The 25,476-nt window shown below is 35.7% G+C and overlaps 1 protein-coding gene across 1 annotated transcript in view; it reads left to right on the top strand.

Moving 5' to 3' along the window:
* LOC139136615 (ephrin type-B receptor 1-B-like) overlaps positions 1-25,476 on the top strand; it is a 135,087-nt gene extending 109,611 nt beyond the window's left edge. The window contains exons 13-16 of the mRNA XM_070704387.1: positions 5,650-5,850; positions 6,866-7,015; positions 14,932-15,119; positions 20,596-25,476. Coding sequence (XP_070560488.1) covers positions 5,650-5,850; positions 6,866-7,015; positions 14,932-15,119; positions 20,596-20,863 — 807 coding nt within the window. The 3' untranslated portion in view covers positions 20,864-25,476. The remainder of the gene's footprint in view (positions 1-5,649; positions 5,851-6,865; positions 7,016-14,931; positions 15,120-20,595) is intronic.

Consider the following 25,476-nt stretch of genomic DNA (forward strand, 5'->3'; position numbering starts at 1 on the left):
AAATCCAGCGTTGACAGTGAAGGTCTTGAAAAGTCTTGAGAATGACTACTGCTGGAGTTTATAGTAACACACAAGAGACACGATCCCAAAAGTCTGACTGGAAGCTGTGCACGTCCCTTTTATAAAGGCATATAAGAACAATCTAGAATTTTTATTGACATGCTAATTACTGTTCTAAAATTATCTCCCTTACACAACTAATCAACTTTCCAGAACATTCCAAACATGACTAATTGAATTCAAGGTTGTGAGGTCATCAAGGGCAGTGACCTTGAGAATGTTCTAGACTAATTGAACTCAGGTCATGATGAGTGTGGGGGAAATGACCTACATAACAACAGACACAGTATTCACATACGTGACCATGCACACACACTCACACACATCTAATACACACTCCCCCTCATCAGTGCACTCTCTGTAAAGAACTTCCTATCACCACCAGTTGCCAGTGTAGCAGTTTACACAAAGCAATTCAAACTTTCATTTCACTGAAGTTTTACACATTTAATGCCAGCAAGAATTCATGTCCTCTCTTTATATCTAACAAGCTACTAGTGGAAAAACTATGAGGAGAAAATTTATTTCAGTCAGAGCATAAAAACGTATAAAAAAGAGGGATACAAGTTTAAGATCAGAGTCTTATGACTCTGTGTTGCATTGTGGGTAGCAGACAGCTTTGGTGCAATCTAACACTTATCTCTGTGGATAGAAATAATATTTTCTTTAGTCTGTCTGGTCCTCTAGGGCATCAGGTCATAACTCTTTCAACTTGACATACTTTCTATTATCATCTGGTATGTCATCAAGTACAGTGAAAGCCCAAACCTGAGTATGGAGACTGGGATCCTTTGGTATTCATTGTTGGACAGTTTTTGATACTTATACCTCTGTTAGTGTATTAGCCATGGCTTAAACAAAGTGCCAATGAGGAGAATATTTTGGAGTTTTTGGATGTAGACATATAGACAGTAAGAAAAATGAGAGACTTTAACTTTAAGTAAGTCAAGTTTGCAAAAGGTTGGTTCATGCGTCTCCATGAAAATAAAAAAAAAGTTTTTTTTTCTCAAATTCACAACCAAGAAAATGTTTTCATTTGTATTTTGTGGTAATAAAATCAAATTTTTAAATGTGTAGCCTTATGATATATCTCAATTTTGCTTTGTACATGCTTGACATTTACACAATAATTCAACAAAAAATGATACATTTTCAAAATAACAATACTTTCACTTCAAACATAAATATATTGACATGTTCCCTTTGACTAACTGATTTACGTCTAAAATTTGTCTAGATCTTCAAAATATTTAGTCGTAACTTGAATTTTGAAATCAGTGCTAGATACTGAACTAAAAAATTGCTTACTTTCTGTAAGTGCATTAAACAGCATCCCCCTTTTTACAGGCCCATTCCAACATGCCGTTAAATAATTGAATTTCCAGCATTGAGTTGAGTCTTTCCCTAGAGTTCGTAAAGTCTCCACAGTAATTATATATTCATAAAGGTTACACATACTGTTTTGTTCACTTTGAACCATCCATGCAAGTATTATAACCTTTTCTCTGCGACTGCCTTTTTTTCACCTTCAATAACTTCTAACGTGAATCAGTTTGTGTATCCCAAAGCCAGTTGATCTTTTCTACATCAACCTTTGCACATGAGCAGTGGGTATGTCTGCAAGCCAAAGATAACTTCTGAACAGCAATATTATCGCTGTACATGTATTGTTTCAAGTCTTGACATATAATTTTAGAGAGATGGTCTTCAAATATTGGCTAAGAAACCTGTTATCATATAAATTGCATATTAATTTTTGATTAGGTCAATAAAGAAATGATATTCAATTTCAGGGTCAAGGGTAATGTGTGTAATCAAGTTCAAATTTACTAAATGGCAAGTTTTGATTGAATGGCATATAGATCGTCACTGTAACAGTTTGATCCAATTATAAGGCAGAGCACTTCTTACTACAACAGTTGTTGTGTATACAAAGCTGGTATCTTATTGCGTTGTGTTTGTCAATTTTGCATTGACATTGGTCGATGACACCTTGCACAACTTTACACAAGGTCTCATCGACCTAACGTCGTAATGAAAGCATCATTTCTAATATCAACCTAAAAGACATCTCAATGATCCAATATGCTTGCTTTCATCAATCGTGATTCTCAGCATAAAGCACAGGATATTAGCCTTGACATTCATGTAATGTATGATTAATATTTTTCAACTTTATGGTTTTAAGAATGAATTCCTTTGGAAAAAATCGTCAGTAAATAGTGGCTTCATCTATTCTTTGAAACCCTATGATTTATGAACAAATCTACTTTTAACCACCTTAAAATTTCAGAAGTTTAAAATCTAGTGTTGTTCTTGGTGATAATTGAGATTTAGCTTATAATAATTCTGTATAACTTGATCGTTTTGGCCTAGCGAAGTAGCATTAATTAGACATCTAGTTGTGGTTTTGACTCTAATGTCGTCAAAAGAATAACTACAATAGACAACATTTCTTTTGACCATGAAGCAAGATCTAAATATTCACCAAACTTAATCCTAATTCTACTACAACAAATCTGCAATTTCAGACCGCTGTTAGAGAAATATGTAACTGTGTAGGGATAACCATCTTGATGTGAAAATTCTTGAAAAACCTCACTTTCAAATTTCCCCAAATGTCAGACAGTATTCCGTTTATTGCATGAATTGCTCTGAGTATGCTATATACTTTGCTTCTGGCCCAAAACAAACTGCTGAAATGGAAAGCTTTGTAAATTGATTCCTTGTAATGGTATGGTGGCTTCCATTTCCCCAAGGTGAAACCTGTACATCTTGTCTGATCAATAATTTACATGTTCATCAGTGATTCTCAGAAGAAAATGGTCTGTTTCATCGGTTTATCAAAATTAAAGGTTTTCATCCGTGTATATTTCCATGAGCAAATTACATATCGCTGAGATAGGATACTTTGGCTGTTTGTTATCTGGAAATTAATAATATAAACTATAAAATCCTTCAAGAAATGTGTCTTTGAAGTCTTTGAGACAGTCAAGAGACAGTGAGACTCGATAAAAAAAACTTTGTCCAAATTAAATTTTGTATTGTAAAAAAGATAGCAACCATGACTCAGTGATTTTTATGGCATAGCTGAAAAATCAATATTTTGTGTGCGTTCAAATGTCAGTTGAAGTGTATGGAAATCAGAGTTAAGTCTTGTCGGCATTGTGGGAAATGAGAAATTAATTCAGAGCTTGAAGACATGAAGTCTGACTTCTGATTGAAATTTTTTCACTTACTGGCTCCAGAGTTGACTTAGTGGCTCATTTGTTTATCTGGCTTGGTCATTATTACCAAGGGAAGGTAATACATATGCACTTAGCTGAGACGCAATGTATTTATTCTTTGAACCTCTGATAACTAGACTGTGTTACCCATGTGATTGTCCTTACTATTCTAAATTGTTCCATGACAAGTTTGAAGACTTTTGTTGCTAATCAGGCTTTGAGTTTTACAACTTTCTGTCTTTAAAGTGTCTACATTCAGGTAGGTGTGTTGGTTAATGCTGTTTTTATGGTTCAGTCAGTGATTTTTAATCAACTCTCTCTTGATTGTGCCACAGTTGCGTAGCAATTGTGAGACTTTCTTTTCACAGCACTGTTTTGACCAGAAATTCACAAACCATTGAAATGTCCCAGGTTTCTGCAAGCCTTAATGTTGTCAGTCAATCAGAACGTAACCAGTAAATCAGAGAGACTGTGAGATGAGAATCGCAGTAAGCCTTGTAAGCTTCCTGTCATTCTATGAAAACAGCAATCAAGAAAATTAAATCAGACACAAAATATGAAAGATAAAATGTTGACTGAAAAATAACATGACAGTTTGATTAGAGTAAGGCAGAAGCAAATTCTAGGGTCATTCTTCAGTGCATTTGTCAACACTGTAATCACAATTAAAGAGGCATCAAACCTGATCAGAATTAGATAATGGCTTGTAAAATAAGAGCAGCCAGGTACATCAGTCACAAAGGGATACATGTGTCTGGCTGTGACAGTAATGCGGCTGTGCATCTGTCAAAATCACTATCATCTTTGCGTGCAAAGTTGCTAATAGTAATCTTATTAGCAGCAAAGTAAATTAAAGTCAATGTACCCAGGGTGATACTAAAAATTGAATTTTCTTGGCATGTCTGCAAGAATCGTTGAAAATTAGTTTTAGACAGAAGTAGGGAGATTTGCAGTGCCTTATGTAAGGATTTTAGATATTTTCTGTATTGTATGTGATTTCTTTGATGTTATTCTCTTTGCAACCACAGCATTTCTAATGCCACTTTGCTGTGAAGCACATGTATCTACACTTACTCTAAATTGCTGTCATTGCTCAGAATGATATTTAAATCAGTCTGTCAAAGTATAAACATCTGGAGCCAGTTGTTCACCAGTAGGTTCTTCAGAAGTTGATGTCAAGTGTGTGCCAGAACCCCTGTAAAACCCTTCAATTAGTCAAGTTTTCTTCTCTGCATTGTGAGGCTTTATTCAGTTGCTGACAAAATGGTTTGCAAGGATTGACTTAGGAGTGGTTGTGCTTGTTCATGTGCTGTCAAGGTTACTGTTGCCAAGGGGAACCATTTCTTGTTTGTCAATTTTAGTTTTCAGTAAAGTTTTTTCAGCAAATTCTGTGCAAACTGTTAGGTATGAGAGCACTTTTCCTGAGTACAGGTGGTTTCCTACGTTCCCATCAAGCACTGATTGTCAGACTATCTCTCCATGATAAAGTAGTATTGATATGACAACCTGCTGTCAGGGATTGTCCTAAAATGTCAAAGTGTTTGTACAGTGCACAGTCAAACTAAAGAAATATGTAGCAACATTAGCCAGGATAACAGAGCAGTACGTGTCCTGTCTAAATGTGTGGAAAGAAGCCAGAATAAGTAGTATCTTGTCCAAGTGTGCATGTAATACTCACAGTGGGGACAACATGATCATAGAAAACTTACTATTGCTGAATTAATGATGTTTTTATGGTTACTTGGTTGTTTGAAATACATTTACCAGGTGATACAATGATAGCCACCCTAATATCATGAATATTTTATCTTGTTTTGAAGTCAGCTACTCCCTGTAGTGGAGCAGATGGTGTCTTTAGACGCCAGTCTATATTATTTTAATCTTTAATTGAGGCTTGTACCACAATATTGGATCAGTAACGTGGTTGAAGAAATGTAGCTATGAATAATTAATGATTTTAGAGTGAGTGAAGACAGGCTTTGTTAGGGCCTCACAAGAGACATGGCGACATGCAGACACTTCATTTGTGATTCTCCCAAGAAAAATCTACAGATGAATTACCGTACAGATGGGGGATTTAGTTTCCTTGCTAGTAAACACCCTACATGAAGTCTACTTTTGAGTTGGTTCTTTTGATGATAGCATATTTGTCCTTGGTGTGGAGTTTTTTTACAGCAATACATATTGTTAAAGCCCTTGATCCACAGAGGGGTCAGGTGCATGCTGGGAATAATAAAAATCCAATTTGCAATAACCGATTGAGTTCAAGGCTACAATTAAATCTAATAATGCATCAACAGCCAGCAAAGAACCCTGACTTCGATGCAAATAATAAATGTGCGTTTTGTTTTTTTTTTGACAGAATAATGACGGCAAATTTACAGTGATTCAGTTAGTGGGAATGCTTCGTGGGATTGCATCAGGAATGAGATATTTATCAGATATGAACTATGTACACAGAGACCTAGCGGCCAGAAATATCCTCATTAACAGTCGTTTAGTCTGCAAAGTTGCAGATTTTGGATTATCCAGGGTGAAGGAAGAAGGTGCTTATGAAACAAAGGTAAGACAACTTAATGACATAGTTAAAAAAGTGTCCTTTGTTAGCTTTTTACCAGTATGGTTTGGCCCAAATCCATTGTTATTAATGGTAATTTTGGACCAGTTTATAGAGAATGGGGGTTGCAGGGTGAACAGTTTACTGCTTGTAACTTTTGCATTGCTTGATTATGTGATTTCCCATAATGCCTAGCTGTACATGATTTTCTCACATTATCTTGTTCTTTGCCTGTTCTTTATGCCTCACTCATTTTACTTTATTAACCCACACTAAAACAATGAATTTCTGTTGTGGTTACTCTTCTGTCAGACATAAATTCACATCACCTCTTACAAGTTTCCTGTTTCCATGTTCACAAAGTGTCATCATCTCCGTCATCTCCTGTAATCCCATCATGCTAATTCCGTCTCTAAATCTGTCATTTCTTCACTCCTTTGAGGCAAATGTTTCCCATGTGTTTCAGCCTGTCATGTCTCGTCACAAAAACTTCATCCGGATCATCCTATGCAAGCCTTGCTTGTCATCATCTACCATGAACCTGCCAACTTGGTAACTCTTGATTTCCCATGATGCATTAGAGCTATTGAATGATTTGACAAGGGGTAGCTGAATTTCAAGAGTCAGTAACTGTAACTTTTGTTGATTTTTTCTCTATTTTTATTTTGTATGTCAATTTCCAAGTTCTTGTACTACTCTTCAAAGCATGTTTGGACACCATCTAATTGGCTTGTCAGCATGGCATCTGTGAGTGTAAATTACATTTGAATTCTAGTCTAGACCAGAATTCACTTGCCCTGTACATGTACAGGCTGAGTTGACAAACTGAATACTGTGTATTCCAACATCCTTTAGGGAGTAGAACAAGAAACTAACATTGTCATTAAAAAGACCAAAAATAGTGAAAAAACAATTAGAAAGTTACGGCTAGAACCCTTTGAAGAGCTGAATCCATATTCCGTCACTTTAATGTTAATGTAAATTGATATCAAGTACAACATGATGTTGTTTTATTTTACAGGGGGGTAAAATTCCAATCCGATGGACAGCGCCAGAGGCGATTGGTTACAAGAAATTTACATCAGCCAGTGATGTGTGGAGTTACGGAATAGTGATGTGGGAAGTGATGTCTTATGGAGAAAGACCATATTGGAATTGGTCAAACAGAGATGTGAGTCCCATTGTTTGTGTCTTTGGTGCATTGGGTCAATCAAATTCAAGCCATGCAGTTTTGTTGTGTGCTGATTGGCCAATTTACTCTTTCCAAACAGTAAAGTTAAGCCATAATGGAGGTTGAGTTGGTTAATTTTAGTATGGTGTACTCTTAATGATGCTGTATGGCGTTCATGAGGACGACCTTTTGTGATCAATATCATGTATTAAATGATGATGATGATGGTGATGATAGTGACGATGATGAAAGTGGTGGTGATGATGAAAATGATTGGTTATGTTAATTGTGGCCATGGTTGTCATGGTAATTTCATGGTGATGTTGACAATCAAGCTGTCAATCATAACAGTTGTTGTGTTTTGTGATGTTATATTTATGTGTGAGTATGATGATGATGATGTCAATAATGCTTTGGTTAGGAAGTGTTGGACATCATAAAAATATAGCGCTATGTTGTTTTACCCGCAAGAATTCTATGATATATCCAAATGATAAGATGACCAGTATATTTACAGCTGCTGAACAACATGTTACAGCAGCAGTAAACAACATGTTACGATTACAACCGCAGCGGCCGCAGAGAGCTAGGCTATTATAAAGCGTAATAAAAGGGACAAAGATGCCGTGTTAGAGAGATTGATCCTCTGGTAACCATGGCAATATGAGATAGTGAATCAGAATACCTGGGAAAACAACGCTATAAAGTTTTGTTGCTCAGGAGCTGCAGATGTGTTTCCTCAGTTTTTGTAGTGCTTTTAACCAAGTCCATCATTTCTAATCAAGTTTCTATTCATCTGTATATTAAAACGCCATCATACCTGTCATTCATAATTACAGTTCAGTCAGATATTGCGTGTGTGCAGTGTAGCAGCCATTGAAGTCTGCAGTCTTGTTGCACAGTGGCCGTCACTGATTGTCCTACGCAGCTATTCCAAAACTGTATATGTCATTGTTTTCAACAATCCACTCTCTTTTCAGTGTGTGAATTAAACATGAATTTTGTAGATTAGCTGATTCTGGCCAATTTTACAATGGCTTTCAATTTTCCCAAGAGGAAAAATTCATTGGTTTGAGGTCAAGGGTTATCATAGAAAGGACCCAGTCACCTACAATCTTGTCTTGTTTCTGTAGATATGAATTAGCTATATGCTATCTATAATTAATCATTAGAAATTATTTAATCCAGTTTTGACTCTATGAAAAGTAAAAGGACTATACAAATAAATGTCAGACTGTTAGGATGTCAGGAATTTATTACTTGTACTCTCCACCATTGCTACCAGCTAGTTTAGATGTCAGAAATCATTTTGGGTTTCCATTGTAAATTGTGACAGATGTCTCCTGGGTATAGGAACTCTGTTTTTAACATTTCAACGCTGGGTTAATGTTTTCACCTGGAGTGTATAGTGGCATTTACCAGTACGGGAAGCCATCCATTAACAGAAATGCTTGCCAACTAAACCAGTATATATTGCACTCTTTTGCCTGAAATTATTATTTTCAATTTGGATATGGGCCTCCATCAAAACTTAACACTAATAGCTTATGATAGACATTTCAATTGATTGACATTTCAATAAAAAACACCACCCTCATTCTAGGCTGCCTCAGCACTTTTCAGTAACTCTGGCTTCTCTCTGCACATTCAACAAAGGACGACTTCATTTGGTTTTAGGGTTAGGTTGACATTTTGATCTCTATAGATGCTATTTTCTCACAGGTTCTTTCTGACATGTGCCTTGGCTGGGCTGATTGTTTTCAAACATTTTTGTTTTTATGGTGACTGTCAATGAGGTGATGTGTAATTGCTACAAAGTTGCAAGATGATAATTGTTACCAGTTGGTCCAATGATGTGGCATGTACTGAATTATGCATACTTGTCAGTCTGTTTTGTCATGCAATCCAATATGGCTGATGTTCAGCCATTCTGTCTTCTCTTGTAGAACTTGTTGTATATGTTCCCTTCATCATCAGTTTATTAGTATAATTAAAAATGCAAAGTTTCTGGCATATGTATATCAAATTTAGGGTTGCCTCCAAAATTATTTCTCTCTGTAAACTTCTTACAAATTTAACCAGAATGGCAGTGCCCTGTGACTCATACACACCTGCTCTGATGAGTACTCGCATAGCATGCATAACACTTGCATCACTAAGCACTGATCTTACTTCAGACAAGTGTAATGAATATACAGGTGAAGGTTACAGTGTCAGAGCATAGAATGGATATCAAACACAGCAGTTTTCTCTACAACACTTGTTAATGAAGAAATGACAACTCACAGATCCTGACTTCTCATTGAATAGCAAATGCATATTCATTGTCTCAACTGGACAGGATGGACATTCAGGAACAGCCTGTGGCATATCTTCTATTACAATCTCATGGAGACAATTACTATGGTTAACTTCACTAGGTTCACTATCTCCATCTCAGCAATTTAAAGATAGTTTCTCATCGTTATCTTCTTGCTTCAAGACGTTTCAGATCAGCAGGTCATGAAATCTCAGTCCATAGCTGCACTCATGGTGATAATTAAGAGTGATGAAGCATGATGTGGAATCCTGGGATCATCCGGGGTCAAATGTCAAAGAGGATAGATGTCATCCATGACAAGTGCTTGTCAGAGGTCATCACAATTGTGGATGTCAAATTGTTTGTGTTGAGTGTTTTGAGTACCAACCGTTGTCGTCATCCGAGTTTGCATGTCAGCATTAACGTGTGTAGTGTGGCAAAGCCTTTGATCTTCTCTGTACCAGCTGATGTCTTGCACCTCTCCATCATCCAACAATGACTTATCAGTTGAAATATCTGTTGCTGACATCTCAAACTTTTCTTTGTCATTTGTAGAGATAGTTGTTCAGATGGCAAGCATCGATGTGAATTTCAAACTTTGAGTTCATTATGTTCAATGATTGAATATTTGCTAGAATATAATGAGCTTGGCATTTGGAAAGTCACTATGGACTCAGCCATACAAAAGACAGCTAAAGACGAACACTGTTCAGTAATTGTACTAGTTTTACCACAATTGTACAACTGAAATAGTACATTTCAAAGAAAAGACATCACCAAGATATTGTCTCTGTCCATGTGATATTGTTATATTATTTGCTGGAATCATAATGTTTTGGTACATTTATGAAATATTATTTTCCATCTACCCTCCTATGTGAGTTTTTTTCATATTCAGTCATAGCATCTTACAATATGTGGATTTTGTTGGTTTTGCTGTATGCCCTCACAAGACAGTGTTTGGATGATTTGCTCGGTATGCGGTACATCAAGGTTTTGGATAGTGTATGAACCATTGCAGGGCAAGCCACCCTAATGATGGTGACTTCACTGGCAATAAAGCTCTTTCACGTGAACTCTTGGCCTACAGTGGTGTGTGCACCACAGGTATGGTGCATATCAGCTGCTGAGTTGACGTTTGACAATAATGACTTGGTTCAGAATTCAACACATTTCCACAGATTGTGCATCATAAACATTTCAAACATATGATTGCAATCATTACTGTTTGATATTTTGGATGTTATGTAAACCTGGTGAACACGTTCAACGTCAACTGTAAGTCATCAATTTATGAATTGCCAGTGATAGGAAATATATTGCACATAAGACCTTTTATTTTGATTATGCCAACATGTAGCTTACTCAAGCATCTTGTAAAAAATTGAATTGTTCTACCATTTAAATATTTTAAAAAGTGTAATTGTCATGTGTGTTATCCAAATTAAGATTCTGCCCATGTTGTTGACCCTAGCAGATAACAAACCCAAATGACTATACCTTTCTACTGTACAAATTACTCTGTGGGAAAAGATAGAGACGTGGCTGGAATGACTCACCCATCACATTTAATTCTGTCTGCAGCTGACATCCAGGGCTGCAGATTGACTTGAATAAAACTCTTTACCTGTGAAACACTAGTCTGTTTAGGCAGAAAATCTCCTCATGAAATTTCAGACTTCATTTAGAACCATTGTGAAATCAGCTTTGTGAGTAAATACGAACCAATCTGTTACCTTCTCAATGGTGTAAGCTCCCAAGTGTTTTGCTTCACACACATCCATCCAGAATTACTAGGTAGTCCTTCATATGCACAAGAAAATTGAAAACAAAAATGAATCCGATCCTGGCACAGTGGATCAGTACACGTTTTAGATCAGATTCACATGTCACAGTCAAATTCTACTCTCAGGTATGATGTAACACTTCTCTGGCAATGTATTTGACATTAACAAAAATTAAGAGAAATTGTGTGAATGTTAACTACAAAATGGTAGAATATACAGTAGAGAGGACATTAGATAATTAGACATTTGTTGGCTCAGCATTTGTAAACAGGGAAATCAAAGGTAATGAATGAAAAGCCATTGCAAATCTAATCTAATAGAGTCTTATTTTAAATTGTCAGTCTTGTCATCCAAAGGAGTTTAGAAAAGCAATCGAGCATCAAAAATTCATTTACACTAAGTCTTACTTTATTTCAAAGTCAAGGACTTTTCTCTCAATTCTGTGTTCACTCTTATTTTTTTTTGCAATTGTAAAAGTCTAAACAGAAAACAGTCTACACTGTAAAACTAACTATACATGTTACAACATACATGAAGAGAAAACACAAAATTATCACTCAATTACTTATGATCTTTAGAATTATCTGCTTCAAGAGTTCCAACTTAACTTTGTTCATTGTTTCCCAGATTTGTACAATTTTTTCCAACTTACATGTTTATTGTAAAAAGTTGGCTTATATAGATTTCATATTGTTGATACAGGAGATATTTTAGGTAAATATTATGTTCAAAATTCTGTGATCCAGGGTCAAAGTGTTTTTGATTTATGTGAATATTATATTTCTATTTGTCTTCATAGAGACAGAACTGTCTAAATGTATGGGATTACATTAGGTGCATGTTAATATTGGTTTCATTTGTCCATTGCATGCTGATCAGACAAACAGTGTCAGTTTCTCACTTGGCTGGCTCCGGCTGGAGCTGTGACTGTGTAAACTTGCTAAAATGGCAGCCAATTAGGTGACATTTCTCAAAGCTGTCCTGGACAGAGGTATCAATAGATCAGCAGATAACCAAATCTCAGTATCTTACGTAGGGCTATCTGATTAAACTCAGACACGTGTTAATTTAACATCATTAATTATGAAAGATACATGCAAATGAAGGAAAAGAGACATATTTGACCTTGCTGAGTTTCTGAGGTTGTAATAAAAAGAAGATTTTCTATTAATGTGTGTTTTTGCTAGAGCTTTTGCCATCCCTGACAAGTCAGTTTATCAAGTCAGGCAACATCTCACACAATAAACAGCAATGAATGCTGTCCATACATGTGGCTAGAATGTAATGTAAACTACTGGGATGCCAGTTAAGTTTTATGTGTATCTGTTGACATGACTGTCCACCTATTGACTGACTAGTGGCTCTGAACACTGGGTTTACAGAAGAAATGTGTAATAATGAATAATCTTTGTGTGCTAGAACTAATTAACCTTTGTAGGTGTCACACACATCTACACTATCTCAGTGAAGTCAAATGTAAACCACGGTTAACAAATAGGTGTGCTGCTAAGATATTTATCGGTTAAAAATGTTAGCCTACACATCAACAAATCACTGTTCAGTGTCTTCCTTGTCATCTTGACTCAGAGATAACATTTAACTGTGAAGATAAACTGAAGGTAAAGTACGGCATTGAGGGAATGAAGTGAGATGTAAGCACACAGATGGAGATGGGCAGGAGATAGATGGAAGTGGGCAGGATGGAGATAAACAATAGAAAATGATCAAATTGGTGCAGAACAGTGTTGAAGAAGAGAGAAAAGTCATCTAAGTCAACAAACAGATTCAGAAAGAATGCAAAGGATGAAGTTGTTGGCAATTGAGGCTGAGATCAAGAGACTGGATTCAGTGAAAATACATGGAAAGAAAGGAGGGGACAGAGTAGGACGGAGCGAGAAAGAATACATTTGATTTCGTGTAGATCAAAAAAGATTGCTTGATCGGCAAACTGAATATTGAATTATTAGTGAAGGACAACACCTTTAATCTCTCCAGGATAGCAGTTTAAGCCTCACAATTCTATTTTGTCCATCCCCACTCAATGCGATAATAAAATCCATCTTTTCTTGCAATAGGGTCCAAATTTTGAAATGCAGGACACATCTCCCATTGAAATACACACTGCAGAGAGCAGTTACTGTATTGACTCTCTGCCATTTTATGTAAACAAGTTCACAAAACCTGTAAGTGATGGCAAATTTTTTCTGCCAATTAAGAGAAACAGAACTGACAGCTGTATTAGCTTGCCTGGCTCCCAAATCTACTAATTCTCCACCTCGTCTACTCTCTCTCCAGTCAATGTAAATTGTGAAGGCTTGCTAAATCAATTTCAAGCTATACCTCATCTAGATTTTTATTATGTGCCACTCAGAACACTAAAGGCTATTTCCTTTCAGAATGGCATTGCTGGCAAATTTGAAGTATTTGTCCCATGACTTGTGTCAATACCAAAAACTCAATTTTTGTGTCACATTTGGAAGGAGTTTTTACACTGGAAGTGTGTAGCCTTCAGTTTGCCTTGAGTGACATTATACAGTCACAGACTCATTTTCAAAGGGTTCTTGAAGGTATGTTATGTTGTACCTTAATTATTAGTTGTGAGATAAATCTCCAAGAATCTGATATTGAAATCTGCAATTAGTTGGCCCGTGTTTGAATTCACTCAATTTGAAGTGGAGGTTTCACTCAAGTTGTCATTCAGTAGTTCAATGATTTCCTTCATCACCAGGCCCAGTAGTTTTCAACTCTATGCTAAGTCCCTACTCTTTACAGACTCCTTTCTGAATACTGACATCAGTGTTAGACTTTTTTGTCAGCCATCTCCTACTCCTAAGCTCTCTCACACAAGAAAAAAATTCATCTAACTGAAAGAATTCTATGAAGAATCTCCACCAAAAATCTGTATTTACAATATCACCATGTCAACTGACTTGTTTAATATTCATGAGGTGTCATTTTGATGGCCAACCCCGTGTTACAGAATTGATGATGTCACAATGATTGAACAACTGTACTTCAAGTGTTTACCAAAGGTTACTAGTCCTCCGAATACTGTACTTTGAGATACAGAATTTTAGATATTGTTTATGAGTTTGTGTTCCCACACATGCTGAATATACATCTTGCGTGTATGTATAAGTTTTAATTGATGTAGGTGAAACCACTTTTCATTCCAGTAGTATCTACCAGTAGTCAGAAATAATTATTTTTGCTATGAAACTTTGGAGAAATACAGACATGAGCAAAACAGTCATGTCTGTTCAAACTTTTATCGAGAGTTTTAAACTTTCTCAATGGTGATTAGTATGTACCTTACTATAGTGGTGGGGGGGGGGGGGGGAGATATCAGCATATGATATGTGGTGTGTGTTTTATTGTTTTTCAACCATTCTCTCATTCAATGTACTGTGTATGGTGTGTATGAATGTTTGTGGTGTGTATCAATTTCAAAGTTGAGTTGTGGTCGTAAAGAAGTCAATTTTCTAACATTAGAAGCATTGGAAAGATTTCCTTCAGCACAGTAATGTTTTATGAGATAATAAACCCAGTGTAGTGTGACTAGTGTTACCAGTAAACTACATGTACAGTCCACTGTCCTCATTGTGTCTCACTCTTACTAGAATTTGAAAAGGTCAGGCTGTTTCTCCGATATTGTCTCCTAAATAGCACGGAAATTAAACCTGATAGTTTTCGTTTCAAGTGAGTACTCTGATTCTATGGCGGTTTCTGAGAAGGGTGAGTTTGAGCAGAGAAAGTGATTGTTGTGTGGAATCTATAATAACGAAATGAGATACCTTTACTGAAAAACGTTTGTACTTGTTTCATTGCAGGTGATCAAGTCGGTGGAGAAAGGATATCGATTACCGCCACCTATGGATTGTCCTCAGGCACTGCATCAAATGATGCTGGACTGTTGGCAGAAGGAACGAATTAACAGACCCACCTTTTCAAATCTTGTCAATATGCTGGATAGACTTATAAGAAATCCTTCCACGCTAAAAAACATAATCAAGGCCAGGTAAGTTTTGCAATAAGAAATGAAATTTTTTAAGGGCTAAGAAGTGTGTTCATTATGTTGAAATTTGTTGAAGTGGGTTTCATTCTTAGACATATCCGATGTTGGTGTTTTGATCAATCCTGTGAGAGCAAAGACACTTGTGAGAACCTGTCAGAGCAATTTTCCCTTATCATGTTTTTGACTTAGAAGGGCTGGAAGATATGTACAGTGTATATTGGAGGTTGCGTGAGTGTGGCATGACCACAGAGAGGCTGTGCTATAGAGTGGAGCAATGGCTGTAAGCGTATTCACCTAATTGTAATGTCACAAGCAACTCCTGCAGGATATTAATCATAGAATGCACAGTGCCACATGCGTAGATCAGTTTTATCAGCTCTGAAAAGCCATTAATTTTGCGTTCTCTATCGCTGTTTTTGGTTCACTTCACACAAAACTGAGCAAGTGAGACCATTAGCTGTGTGTTGATTTGATATGGGTCATCGGGCTGACATAACCATTGGAGATGGGTCAATTTTGATGAATTCAACAGAAAAAAAATGTTTGGAAGGAACTTGTATGAAGTTTTGTACAGTTATTGTGTTATCAAGTGCTTTCAGTTTGGCAAAGAAAGCAATATTTCAGATTTGATGTGTAAATGTGATCTGTTGAGTAATGGTCGGTAGTCAGAAAAAAGCAAATAAAATATAGTTTGTAATAATATATTTTCAGTTATTTGACAACTCTGTTTTAGACGAAAAATGATTTATGCAAGAAAGTAATCAGAACTGTGCAGCAGACAAACGTAATGAGTATTGGTTATTTTATGACAGATAATGGCAACGTCAAAATTATCCTAAAGGAGTAAGTCTCTCATCACAAATGTTCTCTGGTAGGCTCAGTCAAATATTAGCAGAAGTCTAGTTTATGAAGTAGCTGTTGTAAGATTTCAGTCAATATAGACAAGAGAGATGAGATGATTCCAGTGTTGAGAATTAGAAAACATTCAATAAATCTGAGTGTAGGCAAAACATGATTGTAATCCAAAGGAGGTAATTTACAGAGGGAATAAATCAACGGGGAAACAAGCTACATTCACAGAATTTTTCATTAGTGATTCTAAGATAGATTACCTTTGACAAAAATTCTACAGGCAGGTAACATAGCAGAGAAAATTAAACCCTGAAAGCAGAAAAGCAAGTAAAATTCAGATTGTTTGCTTTTTCCTTGCAGTGCTCAATACAATGTAAGTTATTATCCCTGTAGGGCGTACCTGTGAAGTGTGCCCTCTATTGTTTGCATTTGTCCAGGTCATGATGTCGTTGTCTTGTCCTTTGTTCCTCACCATCTGAACACTTATTTTTTTTATTTCTCTGAACACCCTCATCCGTACAAAAATAGTCCCCTGTAGAGTGCCAGGGACCATTCTTGGCAATGTTACTGTCTTGTAGAACTGTAGAGTGTCAGGGACCATTCTTGGCAATGTTACTGTCTTGTAGAACTGTAGAGTGTCAGGGACCATTCTTGGCAATGTTACTGTCTTGTAGAACAGCAGACAGAATTGGAGTTTACGATCAATCTATTACTGTTTTCTGAGAATCAGTAAATCTGTGCATCTACAAAGGGTACAAAAAACTTTGTGCCTTCAGCTATGCCATTTAGCGCCCCCTAGAGTTGAATATTCAAACAGTTTGAAGTGTTCGTGAGTTGCAAGAGGTTCTCTTCATTTGACCTCTGTGACCTTTCCTTCCCGATGGAACAATGCAACTTGCGACAGAATAAAACGAAGTCACTTGGAAGTTCAAATCTTAGCTGCAAATGTTAGGTTCTTAAATGACTTTTCTATTATTTATTGAAATATTTGCCATTAAACTAGCAAAGGGATTATTTGTAGGAAATTTTATATCACCTGCCTGAATCAGAATTGAGTCTCTGTAGAGTTTCACATATTAGACTGCTGTTTTGTCAAAGATTGCTCACAATCGAAAAGTAGAAAACTGTCGAGTTACCAGAGCTGGCAAATTCATCATTCTAAATGTGTTCATTTAATGGAAAAGGTTTGACAAAAAGCAGTGTCACTGAGTTTTAAATTTCCCCGCCTACTCATCCAAGAGCTTGACATCAGTGAATTCAATGCTTCTCGTGAGAAACAACTGAAACTGTCACTTTGTATGATAAATTTCTCATGAAAATTGAAGGTCACTTTTTACTGCTGTGATTCTCACACTGCTTGGTGGAGATGAAAAATATTTCTATACTGAAGATTTATCCTCAAGAGCTATAGAAATTCCCAGTACTTACCTCTGCGTACCATTCTATGATACTATTTTGAAAATAGTGTTTTGAAACTTCAACTAATAGTTAATAGACCTGCGCCCAGAATTCTTAAGGGAGAACAAATGTGTGGAGCTAATACAGAAAGCTGTAATGTTTGGAATAAGACCAACGTAAAAATGTAGGTAGGCATGAATAGATTGCAAGTCCCTGACACTGATTTGTCTGATACAGAAATATTAAAGGTGGAGTCAGTTTTGCCAGCCAAACATAGTACTGATTAAGATTTAAAGTTGTCAGAAATGTAGTAGAATTGATATTGTCAATGGTAATTGATACGCATTGCTGTAAAAGTCACTGTGTCAGTGCTGTTATTAGTGAAAGAAATCATGCATTGATGTTGCTTGACACATCCATCAGTTTTACTGACTAACCAAATAGATCAGCTAGTCAGATATATAAAATCAATCATTTCGTTGTAAGAAATCCTTCTCCTGTTCTAGAAATTAAAAAGCGTTGCACATTACTAGATAGACACCTTAATCTCAGTCACTTAGAGATTTCTTCTATGATTATGCAATATCAAATTTTTAATGTGTTCTAATTTGTCTTAGGAGTGCTGGAGTCACTAAATAATAAAATGAAATCATATTTATTAGCTAAATGCATGAGAGGTGCCATGTTCTGTTTGCTCTATCAGTTCAGGAACAATGGCAATACAGTAGTAGTGGAAACATTTGATTTTTATTGAATTTTGATTTTTGCAGCAAGAATCTTGTATTTTACAAAATTTACATCATTAGTTCCTGATTTTCAATCACTGGAACTTTTCCATAATGAATGTGAAATACCACAGTTTGTTTGAACCCTTTGAGCACCAAAGTAAATTTTTGTCATCTTTATAAAATGTATCCCAGTAAATTTTTTCAGATATTTGCCAAAATTTTGATGAAAAACTGTAGCTACTGAAATTTTATATCAATTTGGTCCAAAATTATCAAAAAATTACAGAAAAATTCATAAACATTGCGAAAACTTACAGCATTTAAAGGGTCAACTGTATGTACAGTTAACGGTTGGATTTTTGAGAACAATTCAACTATGAAATTCAGAAAGCAGTGTCCAATATAGAATTTTAACACCTTTTCTGAGTTATAGAGGATGACTCAGTGAATGAAACAATAGGATTAAACCACATTCCAAGGGAGACGGGGTTGAACAGGTTAATTACACTAGACTGAGCATCACATTCTTAGTCACCATGTAGATGTGATCGGCAGACGACAAGCTAATCTACCAAATTCTACAAACGAGCCTAAATGCAAGATTGTTTAATGTGGTAAATTTGGAGCATACTTTATCAAAGCCCTGTTCAGCTATCTTAACAATTTATCACCATGGCAACCAAGAGAGTTGCTAAAGGTCACACCAAGGATGATCACGTTTGTGTAAGAATACATAATGGTTTAGAATGACTCATACCGATTAAAATCTTTCAGATTGTTTGTTCTTCAGGTTGTAAAGAATAGTTTTCAAGTGAAATGTCTGCCACTTTATCCTGTTGTTTTCAAATAATAATCATGGATCAAAGGGCCATGGAAATCCTAATACTGTAAATTAAGTGATCTTTTTTAAGAATCTGTTCAAATTACTATCAAGTTTCACAATATATTTTATCAAAGTATACTGTTTAGAAACACAATAAGCATGTCATTAAATTTTCAGTGTCAGTAGTAGTGTATCTGTAAGGCTTTTGATAAAGAGCTCATTGGCCATAACTGTTGATGTACATGTACTTTCAATATTTTGTTCTTTTTTGCAAATTGTTGTGTTTCTAATTCATCTCTTATAAGTCCTGCCTGAATGAGTAATGTTTAAATTGTGAACATTGTCAGCCTGTCTGTAATGTCCAGTGCTGTTATTGACAATTGCTTTTCAGTCCTGACTAGAGTTCATTTTGTCAACAATATCATTGCGTCTTGTACAAACACATCATACTGGCAAGGAAAACAAGGACAAGAATAAGAAATGAATTTGTTGAATAGAAAAAAAAAATGAAATATCAAAATTTACAGCTATTTTTCCTTCTAATAAGTTTTGCTGGTTGGTAAAACAGATGGAAGTTTTGTATAAGGCTTGGCTAATTGTTTGCATTACTTGGAAGTCTACATTGCAGCTGTACGGTAGTTCTGTGATCCAGTTATCTTTCAGGGCTTGTAGTCGTAGTTGGATTTATTAGGCAATAAATAAAGATGAAACGCTGCTTTAATCTTTTAAATCTGCGACCATTAATCTGTATTGGATCCTTTAATCCAATGATCATGGAATTGTAATCCCTGTTTGGAGGCAATTTGTCTCTATTTTGTCCTCCCTGATGGATGATGTGTATATACGTCTTTTCAAAATAGGCTTTAGCCAGATCTCTGCATGGAGAAATACTTTGAATTTTGTCAAATCTGAAAAAAACTACCATGAGAAGTTATTTCTTACCACCTGAGAGAGTTCACTGTATTGTGGAAAATTTCATTCTCAGTTGATGTGACTTTAGAGTGGTAAAATAATGCACCATAGTCAAAGAGTGTTTTCAGCAAGAGGTCATGATAAGGAGGTTATAGCGGATCCGTAGGGATAACTGAACTAGTGTACACATGGCCTCATAAGCTATCATTCAATGTCTTTCTGTTCTAACCTAGGATTACCTGACTGCTGTTCTAGTGTTATTGATTTCACTTTTCCCATTTGTCAGTGTGAATCTGCCCTCACAGTGTCTCAGTGCACAAACAGAATGATCTGTCTGCAAATTGTAACACGTCTGCGTTTCCAGACTTAAATTGAGAATGATGTCATCAAAGGGTATTACATCATACTTATGGCAGAGCCATCCATTAAAGTGTCTGCATTGATGCAGAGTGTAAAGCCTCATCAAGTCTTGCAGTGGTATGGCAAATTGTAATGAATGTGATTGAATGTGTTTTATAAACACTGCAATGTTCTTTACGTGACAACAGGTTCCTATATAAGTCATGATATGTAGGAAGAAGGTGTTTGTCTCGGGTTCCTATACGGTATTATATAAGTCATGATATGTAGGAAGAAGGTGTTAACATAAAGGTTTTTTTTCCAGTTTGCGCGTATTTTTGTCGTACATAAATATGATAATTTGTTTGAAGTAAGAGATTAATGTGTTTTGAAGTATCTAATGGTTGTTTTACTGTTTTCTCTGCAGACCTTGTAATCCGCTTGATCCTAACTCGCCTGATTCACAATGCAGGAGTGTTGCAGAATGGCTTGAAAGTATCAAGATGGGAAGGTACATAGAAACCTTTGTGGAATCGGGCTATACAAGTTTACATGATGTCATGCGTCTAACGCTGCAAGATTTACCCACCATAGGAATCACCCTCGTCGGTCACCAGAAGAAAATTATGAACAGTATCCAAACGCTTCGCATGCAGATGGAGAAAGAAACGGCCGTGGTTCCAGTACTTGTATAGCTATACACACCCACAGTGCCTTGATGGCATAGGTTTATTATGGGCACATACAGAGGTACCATTGTCTGTATAGCAACACTCTCAGGGGTACCCATAATGCCCTTGTAAAGAAATGTACAGAAATATGCAAATTATATGCAAATATAAGGCTATTCCCATAATGCTTTGTTATGTTGGGGGTCATTGGACAAGCTCTGTAGGGGAAAATTATGTATGCAGATTTCAAAAGTTCAATGTTGCACTGTGTAATTTTTGTACTAAATAGTCAACCTGATGTGTTGAGTGTTAATATAATGGTCCTGATAGATAAAATAAAGGTGCTTCCAAATGTTTTTACATGGGAACAAACATCAACTAAAATACCTTGATATTCTAATGACCAATCTCCCATTTTTGGTATAAAATTGTCTATTTTAGATTACAATATGGTGATTTTTAGTAATGCGGAACTGGCTTCAAAGTAAGATCTTGTTATCCATGAGGGTCTGAAATTCCTCTTGACCAGTACATAAGCAATATTCTACTGTATGATCAGACAAATCCCTGGTATCCATGAGAGACTGATATAAATTGTTGGCCAGCTGTGTTATTAGTTTTGCTATCGTGACTGAAACATCTTCACACAAGCGATGCTAAAGCTGTGCTTGTATAAAGGTTGAGCTAATAATATGTAGGTCCCTATAAATTTTACAACTTTGCTGTCCAAAATTTAAAAAGGTATTGGTAATTATATGCACCAACACATAATACAGTGGACCAAAATATGATCCACTGATAGGTTGTAATCCAAAGAAAGATAGAGAAATTGGTGGTCAAATCCAGGATGTAGTGCCTTTATCAAGGTGAAGGTCACAGGAAAGAAATTCAAGTATGTAACAAACATACAGGCCTTGTGGTGATGGAAGAAAATGATTTGTGTAAGAATTACATGTGTCTAGAGGGATGCCCTGAGTCGATATCTTCAAAACAATCCTGATACTTCCACTCTGCAGACAGGCTCAGAATATTCTAATAATAATTTTCTCAGTTACTGTTGTCTCATCTAGGCTCTAGGACGTAAATACTTTGAGAGACAGCGTGAAGATCACTGTATGACTGGTCATTGAAATCAATACTGAAATAAGATGAGTTGATGTCAATTAATCTAATAGTTTATTGAAAGTCATCGGATCGGGAGAATCATGCAGAGATACCAGTGATCAGATTTCTTGATTGACACCTACAAAGTACATCAGGACTTCAATTCAACACCATCAGTAATTAACAAAGTTCAATTTTTACACCCAGTAATCTTTCACTTATTATGGTTTTAATGCTGCTGCTTATCTGCTCAGAGTAAAGCAATCGGCTCTGCCAATCTGAAATAAATAGAAAAAAAATTTTCTGAATATCTTGTTGAAATCTGGACTTCGATTTTTTGAAGTCACGCTGTGAGACATTGGTTTGTTATCAGGGTTAACAATTTTGACATAACAGAGCAGGTCCCGCCATTTAATACTTTCTTAAGCAGTTTGCCATTTCTATGTCCAAAACCTAATCACACTTGTAGGTGAAGTTAGTTTGTGAAATTTATTGAGATGATTACCAGTGGTGTGTGTTGTTCAGAACACTTGTACCGGTATACCTATACTAAAGCACTGGGGTACTGGGAAATGTGCATCCAGAAAGATTGTGATCTTTCTTGACTAGCATCAAGGAACTCCATCATCCACATCCATTCTGGCACACGGATACTTGTTTCTGAAAATGAAGTTTAACCATTGTGACAGGGTATGTGTGCACTGGCAACAAATGTGACGTTTTTCAAGCAATATTGTTGTTTGTGTACACACAGATTTATCAATATTTAGACTAAATGTTTCTGTTGGATTTTTACTTCTGTTACCTTCCGTCTGAGTTAAGGATTGTCATTTACTTGAGTTGTAGCACAACACATCAATGTATCCTGTGAAAATAAGAAATATCATCCCATGATACAGTGTAAAGTTGCTGATATTTTTGTAGCAATCTGTCTACCAAATCCAAAACTCAATTATTCATTTTAGTCTGTCCATGCTCTTATTGTTTAATTATCAGCCAATCTAATTTGTGTACCAGTGGTAAATGATATTATTCAATACTTTCTCCCACCATTGATATTTCAATATGTTTTGACTTTCTTCAAGATTCACTGCCTTTTTTAAACTGATGAAATAATATTTTGAAGATCTTCAGAAAACAGCCTGAATGTATCGTATATTATGAAACATGAACATGTTGCACAATCTTCATACAGTCTTTGAAACCACAGTCCCTCCACAAGGAGGGACCGTGTTGAAACAAACCTTCTTCTTGACATAGTTGACCTTTGACCAATTTTACATAAATTTGCATATGTATAAATAGTGTATATGACACACCCTTTCCCCCCTGTCAATCAAGAAATGGTTTGTTCTTCAAAGACTCAACAATGGCTGTATTCACTTTTACATGTATCTAGTATATATATATATAAAACTTTTTAATGTATTTCCTGTAGACCATATTTCACATAGATGATTATTACATGACTTTGAATTGGCTAACATATCATAGCAAAGGGATATGAGAACCACAAAATGGCAGAGCACAATTTTGCTGATTTCATACAAATAACATAGATAAATGTAAATTTAGTGTTGGTAACTTCCCAACTGGGAAGTGGAAAATGTTATTCTTGGAAATTATTTACTGCTAAGTAAGTCAGTTTTGCAGGCTGAAGTTGTTTTTAAAATTTTACTTTTAGTTTTCTATATAACAAAAAAGTGAAAAAATATATGAGCGTTGATGTTCCGTCTGTTTAGTATGTTTAACATTTTCTGATGTTTTATTTGTACAGGTCAAACACTATGTTGGGATATTTATGATTTGTATATTGTGTATTCTGGGTTGACAGTTGTATGCTGGATTTGTTGGAATGTATTTGAAGGTGATGTTGAGTAAACAAGTATACACAGCTTACAAAAATATGGCACTGTATTTAATATCTTGCAATTTTCATGCCTGTTATGTATTTTGTTTGTATTTTGCTCTCTTTTATCGGGTCACTTGGTGAACTGAGGCTTTTTATGATTATGTTGCCATGGCTACTATGCTTGATTTTTTGGCAACAAACCTACAGTACTGTATGATGATTTTTTTTAAAAAAGCAAATTTTAAAAATTATAGGCAGTTTTGTCAATTGTAATCTGAAGAAAAACCTACGTGAGGGTAACCTAATTTTGTTTTCAAGTCAATTGTTGTGAGTGTTTTAAAATCTGAAGATCTTAAAATTGTACATTGATAAGACTGACTAGATGTACAGCAACTGTGAGTTGTTGTTTATTTACATATACTTTACATGGTGTTGCTCTGAGGGGCATGTCAATCCTTTCCCTCCCTCCCCTCAACGGAAGTTCAAACAATATTGTTGTACCAAACTTGGGAAGTGAGAGGTTAAAACCTGTTGCCACCAGTATTTGGTAAAACCCTATTGTTGTTAACATGTGATAGGACATCTACACTTTAAATGCAGGGGTGATAGGGTTCCGTCACTGTACTTACCCTATGAGCTTTGGTATTTCCAATCCAGTGTACAAAACTTTGGCACAATACACAACTCCTGCCATGAACTAGCCATGATATTGTCCAGAAATATTGAAAACTTAGGGATCTCTTGTCTGAAAAGGTATTTTGTTGCAGAAATCGTGTTTGTGTAATTTTATTTTTCTGATAAGAACTAACAACAGTGTGTAGTGTATATGTTGAGTTTGCTTGCATTATTGAAGACTTTGTCAAAGTTTATTTATTTGTTTTTTTGTAATCAGTTTGTGACGCAGAGCTTACATTGACAAAACACAATGTACATAGTGTACATAGGATCTAAGCCAAGCAGTTGGTCATGATATTTTTTGTTCAGAGTTTTTGATGCTTCAAGTTGATCAAAAAAATTGGCTAATTAATACTACATAGACTGTTCATTATATGTATCAGAATTGTAAACCGCTGACAAAAATCGGGAAAAAATCTTTTAATTCATCCCACCGTAAAAAGTGATCATTTTGGTGCTATCTTCTTTCAGGGGTATATCCCTTCCTCGCAGTCTGTCGCCCCATCACTGGAATTATGTAGAGTGGCCATGTATATTAAAACGGCAATAGAAATGGATTATACCATTACCTTTACAGGGGTGACCAACAGTAGTTGTATTAGAGACAGCCATAAAAGCATGAAGTGAAAATATGTAAATGTATAGAGATGGCGCTATAACGGGACTCAGAAATGTCCTGATGTGTAATATTTTTCTGAACAAAAAAATGTAGTTTTGTATGTGTCGTTTGCATCAGCTGACTTTATGAAATTCACTTTTCATGACCTGATTTTAGCTTTCAAGTTAGACGCAGTCTATGATACGAAAAAAAATAGTAGTTTGCGTGATATCTCCTATGTTGTATTATTTGAAGGAATTTTATTGTCAGAAATAAGTATCAATTTACTAAAAAAAGATTTGTTTTTGTATTAATGAGTTTATATAAAAGCATGTATGATTACCTGTACATGACTTGACTGAAAAGATATATACAGAGGAAAATAAATTTGTATCAGCTTGAAAGAAA

This window comes from Ptychodera flava, chromosome 7 (assembly GCF_041260155.1).
Source record: "Ptychodera flava strain L36383 chromosome 7, AS_Pfla_20210202, whole genome shotgun sequence".
NCBI lineage: Eukaryota > Metazoa > Hemichordata > Enteropneusta > Ptychoderidae > Ptychodera > Ptychodera flava.